The sequence below is a fragment of the Euleptes europaea genome, chromosome 7 (genome assembly GCF_029931775.1).
Source record: "Euleptes europaea isolate rEulEur1 chromosome 7, rEulEur1.hap1, whole genome shotgun sequence".
Taxonomy (NCBI): domain Eukaryota; kingdom Metazoa; phylum Chordata; class Lepidosauria; order Squamata; family Sphaerodactylidae; genus Euleptes; species Euleptes europaea.
In genome coordinates, this window is record NC_079318.1 from 91,992,249 (window position 1) to 92,012,833 (window position 20,585).

Below are 20,585 nucleotides of genomic sequence, written 5' to 3' on the forward strand. Positions count from 1 at the left end.
AGATTACACCTTGAAAGTCTAGTCAGTCTCTAAGGTACGACTGGACTCGAGTATAGCTTTTCTACTGCAGGCCAACGCGGCAACCCCCCCGAAACGATTTAATGCTATCCGAAGACCAGGGCAGGACAGGGACACTTGCTGAGATGCAACGGGCAGCCTCCTCCCTGGGCAGGCAATTCTCTGCATCAAGAGAAGCTGAAGGATCCAAACACGCCCAAAGTCAAACGGCAGAACTGCCCGCCTTCAAGAGAGACCAAGCAGGAGCTCGTGCAGAGATGCGGCGAATAACCTCCTGTAGGAAACAATGCTCCAGGCTCATCCAAATCTCCAATTAATTGCAGCATTTCCCCATGGCACGGCAATGGCTCCCTTACGGCACACAACTCGAAATAGTGGGAACAGAACGCCGGGTTCTGAATACCGACCACCGTCTCCCTGCTTGTTATGATTCCCCCCCCCCCCCCGGTGCGAAGAAAGCCAGCCGACGCCAGCGCCTCCAAACGTCACCTTTTGTGCCCGCTCTGGTTTCTGCGCCAAAGAGGTGTCTTGTCGCCAATATCAAGAGAAAGTTGCAGAAAAGGTAAGAGCGCAAGGGGGAAAAGTGAGAGAGCGTGAAAAAAAACAACAACCATGCGACACACGCTTGGGAGCCAGAACAGGTGTGAAAAGTCACCAGCCCAAAACAAGAAGAGGGAGAGGAGGATAAAACATCAGAGGCGCCTGACCATGTGGGTTTGAGGCCCCAGAAGCTCCTTGGCGCAATCATAGAGTTGGAAGGGACCACCAGGGTCATCTAGTCCAACCCCCTGCACAATGCAGGACATTCACAACTACCTCCTCAAAAAAACCCAGTGACCCCTACTCCATGCCCAGAAGATGGCCAAGATGCCCTCCCTCTCACAATCTGCCTAAGGTCATAGAATCAGCATTGCTGACAGATGGCCATCTAGCACCTTCTTAAACACCTCCAGGGAAGGAGAGACCACCACCTCCCGAGGAAGCCTGTTCCACCGAGGAACCGCTCTAACTGTTAGAAAATTCTTCCTAATGTCTAGACGGAAACTCTTTTGATTTAATTTCAACCCGTTGGTTCTGGTCCGACCTTCCGGGGCAACAGAAAACAACTCGGCACCCTCCTCTGTACGACAGCCCTTCAAGTACTTGGAGATGGTTATCATATACCTTCTTAGTCTTCTCCTATCAAGGCTAAACATACCCAGCTCCTTCAACCTTTCCTCACAAGACTTGGTCTCAGATCCCTCACCATCTTTGTTGCCCTCCTCTCGACAAGTTCCAGCTTGTCTACATCTTTCCTAAATTGCAGCGCCCAAAACTGCACACAGTACTCTAGGTGAGGTCTAACCTGCTAGCCTTCCAGGCAGCCGCCACAAGACACTTCATTTTGTTTAGTTCAGCGACACCCAAAACTGCAGTTTCCAAAACGACGTCCTCTCCAATAGCCAGGAGGGAACTGTTCAGCACGTGGTTTGAAATCAGCAAAATCCCTGCCGCCAGCCCAGAGCTAACGCCCACGGAGAGGGCTCCCTGCTGTGTCTCTGCACGAGTCACCAGCCCCCGAAAGCCTCCCAGTCGGTCTCTGCCACGTCTTTGCACTGAACGGGCAGCCAGCGTGGTGTAGTGGTTAACAGCGGTGGTTTGGAGCGGTGGACTCTGATCCGGAGAACCGGGTTGGATTCCCCACTCCTCCACATGAGCGGCGGAGGCTAATTTGGTGAACTGGATTTGTTTCCCCGCTCCTCCAAATGAAGACAGCTGGGTAACCTTGGGCTAGTCACAGCTCTCTCAGCCCCAAGGCTAGAATTTGGGAGATCCAGGTTCAAATCCCCGCTCTGCCTTGGAAGCTGGTGGTGAGAGCGGTGGTTTGGAGCGGTGGACTCTGATCTGGAGAACCGGGTTGGATTCCCCACTCCTCCACATGAGCGGCGGACGCTAATCTGGTAAATCGAGTTGGTTTCTCCACTCCTGTACATGAAGCCAGTTGTGTGACCTTGGGCTAGTCACAGCTCTCTTAGAGCTCTCTCAGCCCCACCTACCTCACAGGGTGTCTGTTGTGGGGAGAGGGAGAAGGAGTTGGTTTTTTTTAATATGTTGACTTTCTCTACCACTTAAGGAAGAATCAAACTGGCTTACAATCACCTTCCCTTCCCCTCCCCACAACAGACACCCCATGAGGTAGGTGGGGCTCGGAGAGCTCTCGGAGAGCTGTGACTAGGCCAAGGTCACCCCCCTGGCTTCATGTGCAGGACTGGGGAAACAATTCCAGTTCACCAGATTACAGTCCGCCGCTCAGGTGGAGGAGTGGGGAATCAAACCCAGTTCACCAGATCAGAGTCCACAGCTCCAAACCACCGCTCTTAACCACTACACCATGCTGGTGATTGTAAGCCAGGTTGATTCTTCCTTAAGTGGTAGAGAAAGTCGGCATATAAAAACCAACTCCTCTTCTTCTTCTTCTTCTGCGACTGGCAGCCCAGCAGATGCTCACTACATTCCTTGTCTGTGCCAAAATAGGGGCGACAATATTTCTACCCCCTAACAGTGGCTGGAAAGTGGGTTAAGGCTGAGACAGAATGACAGCATAGAGAGAGAGTGGACAGAGAGAGAGAGACTTTCTCCCTCTCCCAAAATACTGGAACTTGAGGGCGTCCAATGAAGCTGATGGGCAGTAGATTCAGGACGGACACAAAGAAATAGTTCTTTACACAACAAGTGATTAAAATGTGGAATTCGTTGCCAGGGGATGTAGTGTTGGCCACAGGCGCAGACGGCTTTAAAGGGGGATTAGACAGATTCGTGGAAGAGAGGTCTATCAGTGGCTACTCACCACAGTGGCTAAATGGAACCTCCATTTTCAGAGGCAGTCAGCCTCTGAATTCCAGTGCCCTCCAGAGGAACTGGTTGGCCACTGTGTGGGACAGGATGCTGGACTAGATGGAGCATTGGTCAGATCCAGCAGGGCTCTTCGGATGTTCTTATGAAGGCCTCGGCCTCTAGGCCCAGTTGTTGAACCTCCCAAAAAACTGGTTGGCCGCTGTGTGAGACAGGATGCTGGACTAGATGGACCCCTGGTCTGATCCAGCAGGGCTCTTCTTGCGTTCTTATGAAGGCCTCGGCCTCTCTGCCCTGTTGTTGGACCTCCAGAGGAACCGGTTGGCCACCAGCAGTAGAAGAAAAGAGCAAGACTCCAGTAGCACCTTAAAGGCTAACAAAAGTTCTGGCAGGGTATGAGCTTTCGTGAACCACAGCTCACTTCTTCAGATACTACTGGACTCCTGTTCTTTTCTATTAGTTGGCCACTGTGCGAGCCAGGATGCTGGACTAGATGGGCCACTGGTTGGATCCAGTAGGGCTCTTCTGATGTTCTTCTGAAGGCCTCGGCCTCTGCTCTGTGGCTGGACCTCCGGAGGAACTGGTCGGCCGCTGTGTGGGACAGGATGCTGGACTAGATGGACCACCGGCCTGATCCAGCAGGGCTCTTTGGGTGTTCTCATGACTGGCCTAAAGTTGGCCAGCAAGATTCGCAACCGAGAAGGGATGCAAACACGTTCCTAGAATGACAGTCCAGCTGCTTCACCACACTGGCACATCTGGCCCACGAAAAGACGCGGCCGGTGTCCTGGCCTCAACACACGGTGCAGGTCACAGTTTGCATGTAAGAGGAACTGTAGGGAGCGGAGGAAAAGGGTGGTCCCTTAACCATTTTGCTCTAACCAACGCACACTCTGGGTGACTGGCACAGCAGCTCTTGGCAGGCTCTCTGAAGCTTCCACCCACGGAGCCGCAAGCAGCCCACCATCCATGCATCGCGCCCTGCCAGCTGTTTGACAACCCCCCTCCTGCTTTCAGAATCTCAGGCCGGCAGCAAGGGCCTCAGGAGGCCGCCAGCCACAGCTGGAGGGTCATGTTCGCTGCGGCAGGTTCCCTTGCTTCCCAGCCCTGTTTCGGAAGCAGCTCCCCCCCACCCCAGCCACCTGCAAATAATAGCTGCCCCCTGCCCTCCCGAGCCCCGTCATGCCAGCCTAGTCAATTCGGCTTCGGATGCAACCAAACGCTTCTGCCCAGGGAAGGGAAGGCTAGCCGTGGACGTGTTGGCACGGGCTGCGAACGCACATACTGCTGCTGTCATACTGCCCTGGTACAAGTCTATGGTGAGACCACACTTGGAATACTGGGTACAGTTCTGGTCACCACACCTAAAAATGGATATTGCAGAGCTTGCGAAGGGGCAGGAAAGAGCAACCAAAATGATCAGGGGACTTGAGCAACTGTCCTATGGGGAGCAGTTAAGACGCTTAGGGCTGTTTAGCTTATAAAGAAGGCAGTTAAGGGGAGACATGATAGAGGTCTATAAAATTATGAATGGTATGGTGAGAGGGGATAGGGTGAAGCTTTTCTCCCTCTCTCATAAGACCAGAACACAGGGTTCATCTGCTGAAGCTGGAGGGTGAGAGATTCAAAACAGACAAAAGGAAGGATTTCTTCACACAACAACAGAGTTAAACTGTGGAACTCCCTGCCCCAGGATGTGGTGACGGCTGCCAGCTTGGAAGGCTTTAAGAGGGGAGTGGACATGTTCATGGAGGAGAGGGCTATCCATGGCTACTAGTCAAAACGGCTACTAGTCATGATGCATACCTGTTCTCTCCAAGATCAGAGGAGCAGGCCTAATATATGAGGTGCTGTGAAACACAGGCAGGACGGTGCTGCTGCAGTTGTCTTGCTTGTGGGCTTCCTAGAGGCACCTGGTTAGCCACTGTGTGAACAGACTGCTGGACTTGATGGGCCTTAGTCTGATCCAGCAGGGCCTTTCTTATATTCTTATTGCGGTGAAAGCCGGTCACGACTAACCACAGCTCTTCAGCCACCATGCATGCTGTGAACAGCTCTGAACACAAGAAGGCATGCAATGGACTGCACACGTGTTAATGAGCTGTCTACGGGGGTGGGGGTGGCTTTTGGGAGCAAGGAACCCTGGCAGAGCATGCCAAAGGTCCAGAGTTTAACCCTGAGCATCTCTGGCTTGAAGGTCTTAGGTAGCAGGGGGCAGCCCCCAACCCCGCCAGAGACCCCAGACAGCCGCTGCCAGTCGGAGTAGCTGATCGGCGCCCGACTCGATATACGGCCGCTTAATCTGTCACAGATTGCGAAAAGCTCGCCGCTGCCGCATCCTGCATTGAGCACATTTCGGTGCACCGGCAGACATTGAAGTGTTGAGCAAAAGGACAGCCAGACGCGGAGGATGGAGCAGAAACCCTAGCCTCCGCTCCACGTTCTCTGCCTGCAACAGTCTGCAAAGGGGGGGGGGGGGAAGACGACTGCCTTTTCTTCCAGCAACTGTCTTTTCTTCCATCGCTGCTTCCCACTCACCCCGGCGGCACCAACCAAACAGCACACGCCCAGCCAGCCGCCCACAGCCACCGCCACCCCGCTCTTGTGAAAGGGTGGAGACCGGCTGGGCCCGCCCGGCACAGAGCTGCAGAAGCCAAGGAGGATGGAGCAAGAATGCCAGGGAATGTCCCAACAACCGGGGCCGTGCAGGTGTAGGGAGGAAAGCTATCACCCAGAACAGGCTTTAGGCTGCTTGGCTAGATAAGGGATTTGTCCCACGTCACTCCTTCTTCCAAACAGCTGGTACACACACATGAACACATGAAACTGCCTTCCACTGAATCAGATCCTTGGTCCATCAAAGTCTGAGTCTATACTCAGTCTGAGTCTATATTCAGACCGGCAGCAGCTCTCCAGGGTCTCAGGCAGAGGTCTTTCACATCACCTAGTTGCCTAGTCCCCTTAACTGGAGATGCCGGAGATTGAACCTGGGACCTTCTGCATGCCAAGCAGATGCTCTTCTACTGAGCCACAGCCCCTCCCCATGGCTCTCCAGGGACTCAGGCAGAGGTCTTTCCCATCACCTACTTGCCTAGTCCCTTTAACTGGAGATGCCGGGGATTGAACCTGGGACCTTCTGCATGCCAAGCAGATGCTCTGCTACTGAGCCACAGCCCCTCCCCATGGCTCTCCAGGGACTCAGGCAGAGGTCTTTCCCATCACCTACTTGCCTAGTCCCTTTAACTGGAGATGCCGGGGATTGAACCTGGGACCTTCTGCATGCCAAGCAGATGCTCTGCCACTGAGTGATGGACCCTCCCCATGAGCCATGATGGTACATAGACAGCCCGGGGAGGAGCCAAGGCTCAGGGGCGGAGCATCTGCTTGACCCCACAGCCCATTTCCCTGCCCCAGGAAAGTCTTGGGCTGTTTTTACCCAGGGGGCCATGAGCCACAGCAGGCAAACTCCACGGTGGACGCCACAAGGAACGGCACACTGGCACACACTATGTGCCAAGAACTTGGTTCACAGGGATGGGAGGGCGCCAAGGGGAGACTCCATTTCCTTTCTACCCCCGTGATTGACAGAGAGGGGGGGATGCCTCTGCATTTGAAGATGAAGTGTTGGTTTTTACATGCCAACTTTCTCTACATAAGAAAGGCCCTGCTGGATCAGACCAAGGCCCATCAAGTCCAGCAGTCTGTTCACACAGTGGCCAACCTGGTGCCTCTAGGAAGCCCACAAGCAAGACGACTGCAGCAACATTGTCCTGCCTCTGCTCCACAGCACCTAATATAATGGGCCTGCTCCTCTGACCTGGAGAGGACAGGCATGCATCATGACTAGTATTCCTTTTGACTAGTAGCAATGGATAGCCCTCTCTTCCATGTCCACTCCCCTCTTCAAGCCTTCCAAGTTGGCAGCCATCACTACATCCTGGGGCAGGGCGTTCCACAAGTTAACTATGGCTTGTGTGAAGAAATACTTCCTTCTATCTGTTTTGAATCTCTCACCCTCCAGCTTCGGCAGATGACCCCGCGTTCTAGTATTATGTCAGTTCATAGTGGTCAACCAGGTGCCTCTAGGAAGCCCACAAACAAGACAACTGCAGCAGCATCTCACGGTCCATTCTTACATACCCAAGGAAATGCTGATCGCCACTTTGGGGTCAGGAAGCAATTTTCCTCCAGGCCAGACTGGCCAGGGATCCTAGAGGGTTTCTCTTGCCATCTTCTGGAAACAGAGTAGGGGTCACTGGGGGTGTGGGGAAGGCGAGGTAGTTGTGAATTTCCTGCATTGTGCAGAGGGTTGGACTAGATGGCCCTGGCGGTCCCTTCCAACTCTGTGATTCCGCACCAAGCAGAAAGGTTATGTTAGTAAGCTACAGACCCTTCCCAGCAGATGAAGGCAAACCTTTGATCCACACAGCCAGGGCTGTTTACTCTGACTGGTGGCAGCCGTCCAAAGCGTTGAGCGAAGGTCTTTCCCAGACCTTCTGTCGGAGATGCTTTCGTTGAAGAGGCAAGAGCAGAGGCCCGCAAACGGCAGCCAGACTTCATCGCAGGCAGCGGTTTCCAGTTGCCAGCGAGTTTCGGCTCTCTTGTTTCTTGTTTGGCTAACACAGAGCACCCCTCCGTACCCGCTGCGAGCATTTTGAGGAGAAGCACCGCAGCCTGTGGGGTGCATGCATGTTTCTCCAGCAGGCAATTCCCACACCTTGAACCCAGGACTCCTATGCCGTACCCCAGCGCAAGAAGCCTCCTGGCTCCATTTTGAAGGAAGCGCTCTGTGCGTCTCTATCTTGTCAATGGTTGTTCCCCCCCCAAAAAAAGAGGTGACAACTCCTCTAGCAAAACACAGCCGCACGTTCCCCGCAGGTCGCCAGAATTAAAATTTCTAGTTGCCATTGGTGATAGGGTTGGTGGGGCTTTGCGCCAAGGAAGCCGAAGAGCCAGCAATCTTCCACAGGCAGAGCGCGTGCTTCCTACCATGCCTCGGTATAATCTGGGCAAACGAAGTCGCCTTCTGTGGAGTCAGAAAACTGGTCTATCGAGCTTTGTCCCAACGCATCAAGCGGCAGCTTTGCAAGTACCCGGTCAGAATTGCTGGCACCTTCAGATCCTTTATCTGGAAGATGTCAGGGACTGAAACAGGGAATTCCGGTGTGCCGAGACAGGCTCTCCGCATCAGCTACGCTTCCTCCCTGATATAGTATAGGCGTGAGCATATGAGACTGCTTTACAAAGGGAGAGGGGCTGAGGATCAGTGGTAGAGCCTCTGCTTGGCATGCAGAAGGTCCCAGGTTCAATCCCCGGCCTCTCCAGTTAAAGGGACTAGGCGAGTAGATGATGTGAAAGACCTCTGCCTGAGACCCTGGAGAGCCGCTGCCGGTCTGAGTAGACAATACTGTCTTTGATGGACCGAGGGTCTGATTCAGTATAAGGCAGCTTCATGTGTTGGTACTATTACTCTGGACTCAGCCCTGTTAGGGAGGGGCTGTGGCTCAGTGGTAGAGTCTCTGCTTGGTGTGCAGAAGGTCCTAGGTTCAATCCCTTGCATCTCCAGTGAAAGGGACTAGGTGAGTAGGTGATGGGAAAGACCCCTGCCTGAGCCCCTGGAGAGCCGCTGCCGGTCTGAGTAGACAATACTGTCTTTGATCGACCAAGGGTCTGATTCAGTATAAGGCAGCTTCACGTGTCCATGTGTTCAAAGAGAGCCAGATCACTGGCCCCATGAACCCCAGTATCATGGGCTCCTACCGCATCAGTTTAAAAAAGGGATTTCAGAACGTAAGAGTTTTGCCGAATTCGATTACAAGGAGCCAGCGTGGCGTAGTGGTTAGAGCGTGAGACGAAGATCTCGGAGACTCCCGTTCGAATCCCCACTTCTGCCACAAAAGCTCGTTGGGCGACCTTGGGCCGGTCATACCATCTCAGCCTAACCTACCATCAAGAGAGTACCCGCCTTGAAGGAATTTTCCGGCTTAACGTCTTTTCCGGGACACTTTTCAGGCTCTGGGTACCCTCCCATCCTGCGGCCTCTTTTCAAGGACGATTTCCCGGGCCAGCTAAATAAGCTCATGAGGTTCAGATGTGGATCTGGCATGGGAGGGGGGGCTCGCTCACCCTCTGGGAAGTTCCGTGGACACTGCCCAATTTTTAGTTGAGGAGGTCAGGACGTTATGACCAGCATTTTTCTATAAGTGTAGCTATGGAGAATTCCTCATCCTTTTAACTTTTCCCTACACCTCCCCTTGCTGTCAGGAAGAGAAAAGGAAGTATTTCTTCACACAACGCATAGTTAAATTGTGGAACTCCCTGCCCCAGGAGGTGGTGATGGCTGCCAACTAGGAAGGCTTGAAGAGGGGAGTGGACATGTTCATGGAGGAGGAAGAAGAAGAGTTGGTTTTTATATGCCGACTTTCTCTACCACTTAAGGCAGAATCAAATCGGCTTACAATCACCTTCCCTTCCCCTCCCCACAACAGACACCCTGTGAGGTAGGTGGGGCTGAGAGAGTGTGACTAGCCCAAGGTCACCCAGCTGGCTTCATGTGGAGGAGTGGGGAAACAAATCCAGTTCACCAGATTAGACTCCGCTGCTCATGTGGAGGAGTGGGGAATCGAACCCGGTTCTCCAGATCAGAGTCCACCGCTCCAAACCACTGCTCTTAACCACTACACCACGCTGGCTATTCATAGCTACTAGTAAAATTGGATGCTAGTCATGATGCATACCTGTTCTCTCCAGGATTAGAGGAGCAGGCCTAATATATTAGGTGCTTTGGAGCATGGGCAGGATAAACTTTGCTGCAGTCTTCTTGTTTGTGGGCATCCCAGAGACCCCTAGTTGGCCACTGTGTGAACAGCTTGCTGGACTTGATGGGCCTCGATCTGATCCAGCATGGCTGTTCTTATGTTCTCACATGTGGGGCTTGGGTGGGAGTGTAATGTTCGAATCGAGCAGATTCCGCGTTCTCAGGAAAACCAAATTACAACCCCGTAACACAGAGAGGAGCTTCTTTCAAAGAACCCCCTTCCTTCTGAAAACCCTGCCCGCTTCTGGGAACCTACCGTATCATAAGGAAGGCTTCCAGCCGAAGTGTCTAAGCACACTACGTGCCTCCCCGAACGCCTGAATCAGCTCATCTGTTGAATCATTTCAAATCAAAAGATCGCGTTCACAAGGGACACATAAAAATCGCTTCTGCAGTCCTCGCACATCTGCAGCAGAGGCATACCAAGTAATGTCTAGATGTTGAGGGTCCCAAACCCCTTTATTAAAACTGCCCCCTTCAGGGTTTTTTTCTTAAGTCTGAGACAGGGCGAGCCCTCAACATTCCTGGCTTGGTCACAGAGACGGATAACACACAGGTAAGGTTAGGCTTCGGTTAGGTGTCTAGCCTGTGTCCCTATCACGTCAGTCTGTGGAAAAGCAGCTCACACAATTAATGCTCCTCCACACCAAAATGCGCCCTGCAACAAGAAAACTAGCCTCTCAGGGCAAGGCCAAAACTCTCTTTGCTGATATGCACAAGGAATGTTTTTCCACCGAGGAACGTACCACCACATTAAGAGCGGTGGTTTGGAGCGGTGGACTCTAATCTGGAGAATCGGGTTTGATTCTCCACTCCGTGAGCGGCGGACGCTAATCTGGTGTTTCCCCGCTCCTACACATGAAGCCAGCTGGGTGACCGCGGGCTAGTCACGGCTCTCTCAGCCCCACCTACCTCACAGGGTGTCTGTTGTGGGGAGGGGAAGGTCATTGTAAGCCGGTTTGGGTCTCGCTTAAGTGGTAGAGAAAGTCGGCATATAAAAAACCGACTCTTCCTCTCTTCTTCATCATCAACCCCCCCCCCCCGCAGAATCAAATGGTACACTCCAGACACAGGCTTGTCATTTCTGTGAAAATTAGGCGCAAGTGTGCCCGCCACCGAAACGGGGGTGGGGGGGAGGGAAGAATCTCCTCTGCGGCCCCTCTTCGATCAATATTTATTTTATTTATTTTAACGTATAGTCCGCCGGTTATCGTTCAGGTGCATGACAGCCCCTTCTGGCATTGCAAATGAAGGCACAAATAAGCAGCCTAGCAAATAAGTCTACAGAAGTTACTAGTCCTCAAGGTTCTTCCTCTCCTAACTCCCACCTCTACCCATAAGATCCCAAGGCATTTGGGTTGCTAGTACACATTGCAACATTTCTAACAGAGAAGCGTCATCCCTGCAGGCCTGAATCTCATCTAAATCATCAACTGCCCCAAGTAAATAAACGGAGCTGCTTGGCCCTGCTTCGGGGCGGGTGGGTATTTATAACATTTACATTCCACCCTAGCTCCAAGCAGACTGCATGGGGTTTCCCCAGTCTTGCAAATAAGCCTTCCACACTTCCTTATGTGCTGGGTCTGGCTATACACATCGAGGACAGTGATTGGTAACCTGTAGGGTTGCCAGGTCCCTCTTTGCCACCAGCAGGAGGTTTTCGGGGCGGAGCCTGAGGAGGGTGGGTTTGGGGAGTGAGGACTTCAGCCATAGAGTCCAATTGCCAAAGCGGCCATTTTCGCCAGGGGAACAGATCTCTATCAGTTGGAGATCAGTTGTAATAGCAAGAGATCGCCAGCTAGTACACAGAGGTTGGCAACCCCAGTAACCTGGAAGAGATAGCTTGGCTTCCCTGACCACTTGCAGTGGAGGACTTTGACCAGGCAGAGGTGATCAGGACGTGGGCAATCAGGAAGTAGATGTGAGCTGGTAGTGATCCTATCTCTCATGGCCGCAATCAGTCCAAGGTCACCCATGTAAACTTCACAGGTATTTGATCCCAGGTCTCCAGAGCCTACCAGTCCAGATGCAGCAACAAGCCGGCTCACGCCATGGGATTTTGGTTGTTGTTTTTTGCCATAAAGTTACAGCTGATTTATGGTGACCCAGCAGGGTTTTCAAAGCAACAAACATTCAGAGGTGGTTTGTCTTAGCCTGCCTCTGCATAGCTATCCTGGACTTCCTTGGTGGCCTCCCATCCAAATACTGACCAGGGCCAACCCGGCTTAGCTTCCGATATCTGACGAGATCAGGCTATCCTGGGCTAGCCAAATCAGAAGAAGAGTTGGTTTTTATATGCCGACTTTCTCGACCACTTAAGGAAGAATCAAACCGGCTTACAATCACCTTCCCCTCCCCTCCCCATAGCAGACACCCTGTGAGGTAGGTGAAGCTGAGAGAGCTCTAAGAGAGCTGTGACTAGCCCAAGGTCTCCCAGCTGGCTTCGTGTGCAGGAGTGGGGAAACCAACCCGGTTCACCAGATTAACGTCCGCTCACGTGGAGGAGTGGGGAATCAAACCCGGTTCTCCGGATTAGAGTCCACCACCCCAAACCACCGCTCTTAACCACTACACCACGCTGGCTCTCCATTACATACAAACCATGAAAGCCCCCGTTATCAGAGAATTACACACAGGTTGCACATTTGTTTCAAAAACGCCATTTGGGTAGGAACACGGAAAACACCCGTTTTCTTTGCCAATCCATCTATGGGGCTAGATGCTAAGTGGATGGAGTCGGCTGCTAGGAGATGCTCCTTCCAACCTTATGAGGTCTTGCTTATCTCTCATGCGCGCGCGCTCTCTCTCTCTAATTATGTGGGATAGGAATTTAATGTCCCTTAATGCGAGATCTTTTGTTCGCCGGCTGCTTCTCCGTGGAGAAAGAGCTTTTGACCCCCTCCTTGGAGAAGGGCAGGGTGGAGAGAGGCAGGCAGAGCCAGCCAGGAAGACCCCTGCCCAGGTGCCCCTCCCCCATGCCCCAAAGTAATCAGCAGCTTCATTGCTCATCAGCACCCTACTCACATCTGACCTTGAGATACCCCCCCAATACACACACACACACACACACACACACACACACACACTAGTGTGACACAAGGAAGAGACACACACCCTAGTTGCTCTTGGGAAGCGGAGAACAGAACCGCTGCAGGATGGAGACAGGAGACACACAAATGCATGAGAACATAAGAAAGGCCATGCTGGATCAGACCAAGGCCCATCAAGTCCTGCAGGCTGTTCACACAGCGGCCAACCAGGGGCCTCTAGGAAGCCCACAAGCAAGACGACTGCAGCAGCACCGTCCCGCCTGTGTTCCCCAGCACCTAATATATTCGGCATGCTCCTCTGATCCTGGAGATAATAGGTATGCATCATGACTAGTATACATTTTGACTAGCAGCCATGAATACCCTTCTTCTCCATGAACATGTCCACTCCCCTCTTCAAGCCTTCCAAGTTGGCAGTCATCACCACATCCTGGAGCAGGGAGTCCCACAATTTAACGATGCCTTGTGTGAAGAAATCCTTCCTTTTATCTGTTTTGCATCTCTCACCCTCCAGCTTCAGCAGATGACCCTGTGTTCTGGTATCATGAGGGAGAAAAGCTTCTCCCTGTCCCCTCTCTCCATACCATGCATAATTTTATAGACCTCTATCATGTCTCCCCTTAACTGCCTTCTTTATAAGCTAAACAGCCCTAAGCGTCTTAACTGCTCCCCATAGGACAGTTGCTCTAGTCCCCTAATTATTTTGGTTGCTCTTTTCTGCACCTTCTCAAGCTCTGCAATATCCATTTTTAGGTGTGGTGACCAGAACTGTACCCAGTATTCCAAGTGTGGTCTCACCATAGATTTGAACCAGGGCAGCATGATAGCAGCAGCCCCCCACACTCTCCTTCGAACAGGCAAGACAGATCAAGGGGGCCGAACGAGAGCTGAAAGAGGCAGGCTTAGGCCTGGAGACCACCGTCAAGTCTCCAAGAGTGGAAAAGCCTGAAGGGGAAAGGTCAAGGATCAGAGCTAGCACTAAGCCAGGGTTTGTGCCGAAGGTCCCGGCTTCAATCCCTGGCATCTCCACTTAAAGGGCCTTGGATAGCCGATGCTGAGAAAGACCTTGTGGTTCCAGACTCCTCTGTAAGGTAGGGCAGCAGCTGCTTAGCTTTTAGCAAGCCAGATTTGGGAATCCCTGGAAGCCTGGCTAGGAAAGAGACACTGTCGAAGCTGAGCTGAGCGGGCCAATGGCCTGCCTTAATTGAACACATGAAGCTGCCTTATACTGAATCAGACCCTTGGTCCATCAAAGTCAGTATTGTCTACTCAGACAGGCAGCGGCTCTCCAGGGTCTCAGGTAGACCGTGGCCCACATCGCCTACTTTTCCAGTCCCTTTAACTGGAGATGCTAGGGATTGAACCTAGGTACTTCTGCACACCAAGCAGACGCTCTGCCCCAGAGACATGGCTCCTACCCAGACTGGCTGTGGTTCTCCAGGGTGTCAGGCAGAGGTCTTCCGGATCACTTATTTGCCTAGTCCCTTAAACTGGAGATGCCGGGGACTGAACCTGGGACCTGCTGCATGCCAAGCAGGTGATCTACCACTGAGCCACAGCCCCTCCCCTTAATATAAGGCAACTTCCTATGTCAATCCCAGGCTGCGGGTTACCCACGCACCAAAACATTTGACACCTAAGATGTTTTGAGCATTTTGGAACCCCGCGCACGACAGGCACCCGATTTAAATGCTGGCTTGCAGAAACTGGAAAACGTTTTCTTAAGCACTGGGAGAGTGGGTTTGCAAACAACACAGACCCCTCTGTGGATTGTCGAAACCCCCCATGAAAAAAGGGTCAGGAGATTAAACAGATGTGATTGAAGCAAGGCAGGTGGACTCCCAATGCTGTCTTTGCCTCGCATCAAACTTTAGGAGATGGAGAGCTTTGGAGATACAGGGCAAAGCTTGGGGGCACAGTCCTGGAGGAACCGGGGGAGACGACTGGCATGAAAGAAACACGAAAACAGGGTACTCACACCCTCGAAAAATACGGGGGAGGAGCACCCCCCCCCAATCCAGCACTCGTGTAAATGGGGAAAGAGACGTGAATATTCACGAACACAAATAAGCTTTTTATGGGATGAGATTCTGGAATACCCCTAATGTATTTCCAAGGAATTTGAAGGAAGTCAGCTGGCTGGAGAAGGCTGGACAGAGAAGTGGCATATCATTGGGGAAGGGCTGTGGCTCAGTGGTAGAGCATCTGCTTGGCATGAAGAAGGTCCCAGGTTCAATCCCGGGCATCTCCAGTTGAAGGGACTAGGCGAGTAGGTGATGTGAAAGACCTCTGCCTGAGACCCTGGAGAGCCATGGGGAGGGGCTGTGGCTCAGTGGCAGAGCATCTGCTTGGCATGCAGAAGGTCCCAGGTTCAATCCCGGGCATCTCCAATGAGGGACCAGGCAAGCAGGTGGTGTGAAAGACCCATGACTGTGACCCTGGAGATTCGCTGCCAGTCTGAGTGGACAATACTGACTTTGATGGACCAAGGGTCTGATTCAGTAGAAGGCAGCTTCACGTGTGTTCGTGTGTTCATTCTTAGGACGGTGCAATTACCCTTAAACCTGGTCCCTAAAAGCAGGATAGCGATATACTCGGGGTCCAGCCACAGGCAGTGCCGCCAGCAGGCAAACAGGTCTCCAGAGTCGCCGAACACCGAGATGGGGGAGGGAAGGTGTCTCGCCAAGGCTTGTTTACGGCTCGTAAAACACCCGGCGTCCAGGCCTACGAGGACCAATTCCACCGATAATTTATCCCCAAAATCCCGGCGCAAGGGTACGCGCCGCTGCGATTGAGCCAGCACTGCCGCACTGCCTCGCCATAAATATCCCCGACGCGCCGGCAACACGGCTCTGCGGCAACGCCCCCCCCCCCGCGCGGCTTCGGCTCGCCACAAAGACGGGGGCCCCGGACCCTCAAGGCGGGCCGGGGGGGAAGAGAGGGGGACCGAGAAGGGGCCGCCCCAAGCCGAGGGGGGCAGCGGGGAGCCTCTCCCCACAAACTGGCGAAAGCGACAGTCGGGGGTCTAGGGCCGGAGGACAAGGGGGCCCCCCATGGAGGCAAGGCCTCATTCCGGGCGTTGGGTGCAGAAGTCCAACGAACGTTCGCCGAGCCAGGCCTGTTCCCATGGCGGGCCCATTCTTCCCACCCTCGCCAAGGAGGCCCCGATGCATTGTGGGTCCAACTCTGCAGAGAAACTCTACCTGCGCCTTTGATGCCGCTCCCTAGCAACCGGCTTTCCGACCACCCCCCTCCCCAAACCACCTCTTTCACACACACCACGAAAGTCAGGTCCCGGGTAGCAGGCCTTTTGGCCACAGGAAAGGAGGCAGGAAGGGCGGGCGGGGTGGTCTCCGCCAAGGGCCCCGCGCCGGCCGCTCCGCCATTGTGCGGCGCCCGCCAGCGCCCAATTCAGAGGCGCAATTTATGGGGCCTGGGCTTCCGCCTCAAAAGACACTCTCAAAGGAGGACGGTGCTCCCTCGGCGCACAAAAGGGGAGCCGGGCGAGAGAACCAGCGGAGGGCGTGAGACCCAGACGCACGGGGGGACAGACGGACACATGGGGGGGGTGAGCAGGATTTACAGACAGGGCACGCACAGCCAGGCGGGCACGCTTTCCCCACCCCACCCCCCCGCCTGATCCGGCCCTCCCCGCTCGGGTTAACGGCCAAGTCTGGGAGAAAATGGAGGTCCCGAACATAAGGAGACACGGATGCCACAGAAAGTGGGGACAGGCTCTTTGGGCGGCCCAGAAAGTGGCTCGTAGCCGGCACAGCACCCCCCTGGGCTGGGACCACATCATTCCTCCCTATTTCAGCTCTGAACAGACCACTGCCCCCTCTCCAGGGCCACCCTGGCTTGGCAGCGGTGCCCCCCTTTCCCGGGCTCCACCCCACCGGCAAAGCATTAGGAATGCAGCGCAGTCCCCATTGATCCAGCTTCCTGTGGCTTTCCCCGGCAGCCATGACAATTTCCAGATTATTACTTAAAACCCCCATCGATTTCCTTTTTTTTTTTTTTAAGCGCCACCATAACAAGCAACGCCGCGAATCCGCCCCACTCCACCCTTCCTGGTGACAGGCCAAGGCTGCCCGGAGGACCTGTGGAATCGGCAGATGCTGCAGCCACAGGAGGGGATGCGCGGCGGAGCCTCAATGCGCCACCCCAGGGATGTGCAGGGGGTGGTGGCAGCGGTCGGGATGGGAGGCCCACGAGAGGAAGGCTCCAAAGCTGGAGAAAGTGGAAGGAAATTGCTCCGCGGGCAGAAGGGGGAGGGCTTCCCGAAGGAAAGGGAGCCACATTTGCCCCCCCCCCAGCATCCCTGCTCATGCTTCCACCTTCATGCACGCTCCCCTTGGAAAGCCGCCAGCCAGTTTCGTACAACCGCCTCCCACCGAAGCAGGCCGCCCAGTGTCCAAACAGACTAGCCGTGCCAAGCACACAGAAGGAACAGAACAGGGACAAGTCGGTATGCGCCCCCCCTTTTTTTAAAAAAAAAACCCAACCCAGCCCACGGAAAAGAAGCTCCAACTGCAGGCTTGACTCATATTAAGCAGGGAGTAGGTGCCAGATTCCCTCTCTCTCTGCCTGTTTACATGGCACCAAATATCAGGGGCACCAGGCCAGATCTCCGGAACCGCTTTTGGCGGAGAACCGGGGTGACGGTCGGGGTGTGCGTGTTTTTTGGGGGGGGGGTTCTGAGAAATCCCCCTCGCCCCTTCCCGAAGGCATCTCTGCCTTCCGGTTTCCAAACCTGCGGATGCCCAGAGGAGGCTGCCATCACACCTCCGCTTGGCAAAACGGCCATCGCTTTTGACCTCCCTCGCCCCCTGCCCCACACCTTTGGCTGCTGGGCCAAGGAAGCGCCCAGCGTGGCTCCAGGCGGGCCTTTGCCATAGGGCTCCGGAGGGCACCTAGGGCTGGCACCTGGGCTGTTCTATGCCACCCTCCGGCATCCTACCACCTTGCCAAGAGCTGGGGAAGTGAAATGAGCAGGCAACGGCTGGGTACCCCGCCTCGCCCCCTCCCCAAGCCTTGCCGGAGCCTTCCAAAAGGGACAGATTCTCCGCCTGGCACTGGGCCATGCCGCCTGGCAATCGACGCCCCCCCTCCTGTGCCAGCCTGCCTTCTTTCCCGCGAGGGACCAAAACCTCGCCCTGGTACCAGCGATGCCCGGGCACGTGCCACAGGGGGCTCCGGGGATGGAGGTGGGGGCTCGGGGAGAGGCGAACTCCGGCCCCACCGCCGTGCCCCCCCTCCCCGCGTCTGTACATGTGCCAGTCGCGCAGCCCCCACCCCCAGCCACGCCGGCACGCAAATATAGGTCATGCCACAAAAGAATGCCCCCCAGGTCGGGCACCCTCGGGCGGGGGCGGGGGTGGGAGGGGGCCAGAAATGCAAAGTGGCGGGGGACGGGAGCCCAGACTCGCCCCCGCCCCGTTGCAAAGGGGAGAGTTGGGGGGCGCAGAGGGAGATCCAGACTCGCCCCCCCAGGTTGCAAAGGGGAGAGCTGGGGGAGCAGAGGGAGATCCAGACTCGCCCCCCCAGGTTGCAAAGGGGAGAGCTGGGGGAGCAGAGGGAGATCCAGACTCGCCCCCCAGGTTGCAAAGGGGAGAGTTGGGGGGCGCAGAGGGAGATCCAAACTCGCCCCCCGTTGCAAAGGGGAGAGCTGGGGGGCGCAGAGGGAGATCCAGACTCGCCCCCCCAGGTTGCAAAGGGGAGAGCTGGGGGGCGCAGAGGGAGATCCAGACTCGCCCCCCCAGGTTGCAAAGGGGAGAGCTGGGGGGCGCAGAGGGAGATCCAGACTCGCCCCCCCAGGTTGCAAAGGGGAAAGTTGGGGGGCGCAGAGGGAGATCCAGACTCGCCCCCCCAGGTTGCAAAGGGGAAAGTTGGGGGGCGCAGAGGGAGACCCAGACTCGCCCCCCCAGGTTGCAAAGGGGAGAGATGGGGGGCGCAGAGGGGGACTCAGCCTCGCCCCCCCCCGGTTGCAAAGGGGAGAGACGGGGGGCGCAGAGGGCACGTGGGCAAGGCGCGACGGCCCACGGGGATGCTCCGCTACGTGCCCCCCCCCAAATAACCTGAAGTCAGGAGAATTGTCCTTTATAGGGCATCGGGGGTGGTGGTGGAGGGACCCGACTGCGGATGAAGCTCGCAACGACCCGTCTAGGAAAAGTCGCCCCCCCCAAAAAAGAGGAGGCAGCCCCCTCCCCCGCCAGCCCTACGGAGGCCACGATCCCTGGCTGAGAAGAGGGGCAGAGTTGAATCCGAGAGATCGGAAGGGTGGGGGGCGGGAGAGGCGGAGGAGGAGGCGGGGGTCCCGGCCCAGACAGCCGCCAGACGGGGAGGAGGGGGCGGCGGGGGGCCCTCCGGAGCCCGCCCCGCCCCCTCCCACCCGGACAAAAGACCCCCCCACCCCGCCCCAAAAGAAGAAGCCTTCGTCGCCGCGACGCGCGCCCGATCCCCCCCCCACCGCGCGCGCCCCGACCACGTGCGCGCGCCCCCCCTCTCTACCCCCCTTCCAGGCGCGCCCTCTCCCCCTCTGCCCCCTACCCTCGATGCATCGAGGTCTCCCACCCCCCCAAACCCAACCCAACCCAACCCCGTCCGACCCGGATCTCTCCTTTCTCCTTGAGCCGGCCGCCCCCCCCCTCCATCCCCCCTCCATCCATCCCCCCCCCGGCGGGACTCACTGCGGGTTGGAGCTGTTCCAATGCACCGCGTGCCGGTTGCCCAGGCTGCCGGCGGGCCCGTGCAGGAGCAGCACGAGCAGCAGCAGCAGCGGCGGCGGCCGGAGCAGCGCGGGCGGCAGGAGCGCCGCCATCCCGCCGGCCGGAGCGCACACGGGGGGCAGCCCGACCTCGACACGCGCCGCCGCCGCCGCCGCCGCCGGAGAGAGCCGAGCGCGAGCGGAGCCGCCGGAGCCCCCCGCCCCGGACAGGCTCCGCCCACCCCCTCCCCTCCCCTCCCTCCGCCCCCCCCGCGCGCGCCGGACGGGCTCGCTCTCGCGGCCCCCCCCTTGCGCGCGCGCCTAAGATTTCCCACGGGCTCCCTGGCTCGCCGAAAGGGGCTTGGAACGGGATTGGGGGGGGGGCGCCTCGCCTCCCCCGCCCCGCCCCCTTGGGTGACCTTCCTCCCTCCTCCCAGAGGGGGGGGGAAACATCTGGAGGAGACCCCGAGCTCCTTCGTCCCTGCTGGGGGGGGGAGGGCTGTTGGGAGTCCGGTGGGGAGCCAAAGTGGAGGAGGGGGCCTCGGAGCCGCTGCGAGGGGCTTTTCCGCAAAGCCCTGCCGTGCCCGAGGGTGCAGGTTGGGGTTGCCAAACTCCAGGTGGCGCCTGGGGATCTCCTGGTATTAGAACCAGAGTTGCCAGGTCCCTCTTCGTCACTGGTGGGAGGTTTTGGGGGCAGAGCCTGAGGAAGGGGGGGTTGGGGAGGGGAGGGACCAATGCCATAGAGTCCGACTGCCAAAGCAGCCATTTTCTCCAGGTGAGCTGATCTCTGTCAGCTGGAGATCAGTTGTAATAGCAGGAGATCGCCAGCTACTACCTGGAGGTTGGCAACCCTAATTACAACTGATCTCCAGACTACAGAGATTGGTTCCCCTGGAGAAAACGGCGGCTTTGGAGGGCTTTATACCCTGCTGAGGTCACTCCTCTCCCCCAAACCCTCCCGTCTCCAGGCTCCACCCTAGGGTTGCCAACCTTCAGGTACTAGCTGGAGATCTCCCACTTTTATAAGGGATCTCCAGGCGATAGAGATCAGTTCACCTGGAGGAAAATGGCCGCTTTGGCTATTGGACTCTATGGCACTGAAGTCCCTCCCCAAACCCTGCCCTCCTCAGGCTCCACCTCAAAAACCTCCCACCGGTGGCGA

The 20,585-nt window shown here is 56.0% G+C and overlaps 1 protein-coding gene across 1 annotated transcript in view; it reads right to left on the reverse strand.

Moving 5' to 3' along the window:
* The window catches only part of EFNA3 (ephrin A3), a 59,784-nt gene extending 40,247 nt beyond the window's left edge, over positions 1 to 19,537 (reverse strand). Inside the window, exon 1 of the mRNA XM_056853498.1 lies at positions 19,407 to 19,537. Within this exon, the coding sequence (XP_056709476.1) occupies positions 19,407 to 19,537 (131 nt within the window). The remainder of the gene's footprint in view (positions 1 to 19,406) is intronic.
* Positions 19,538 to 20,585: the final 1,048 nt, after the last annotated feature.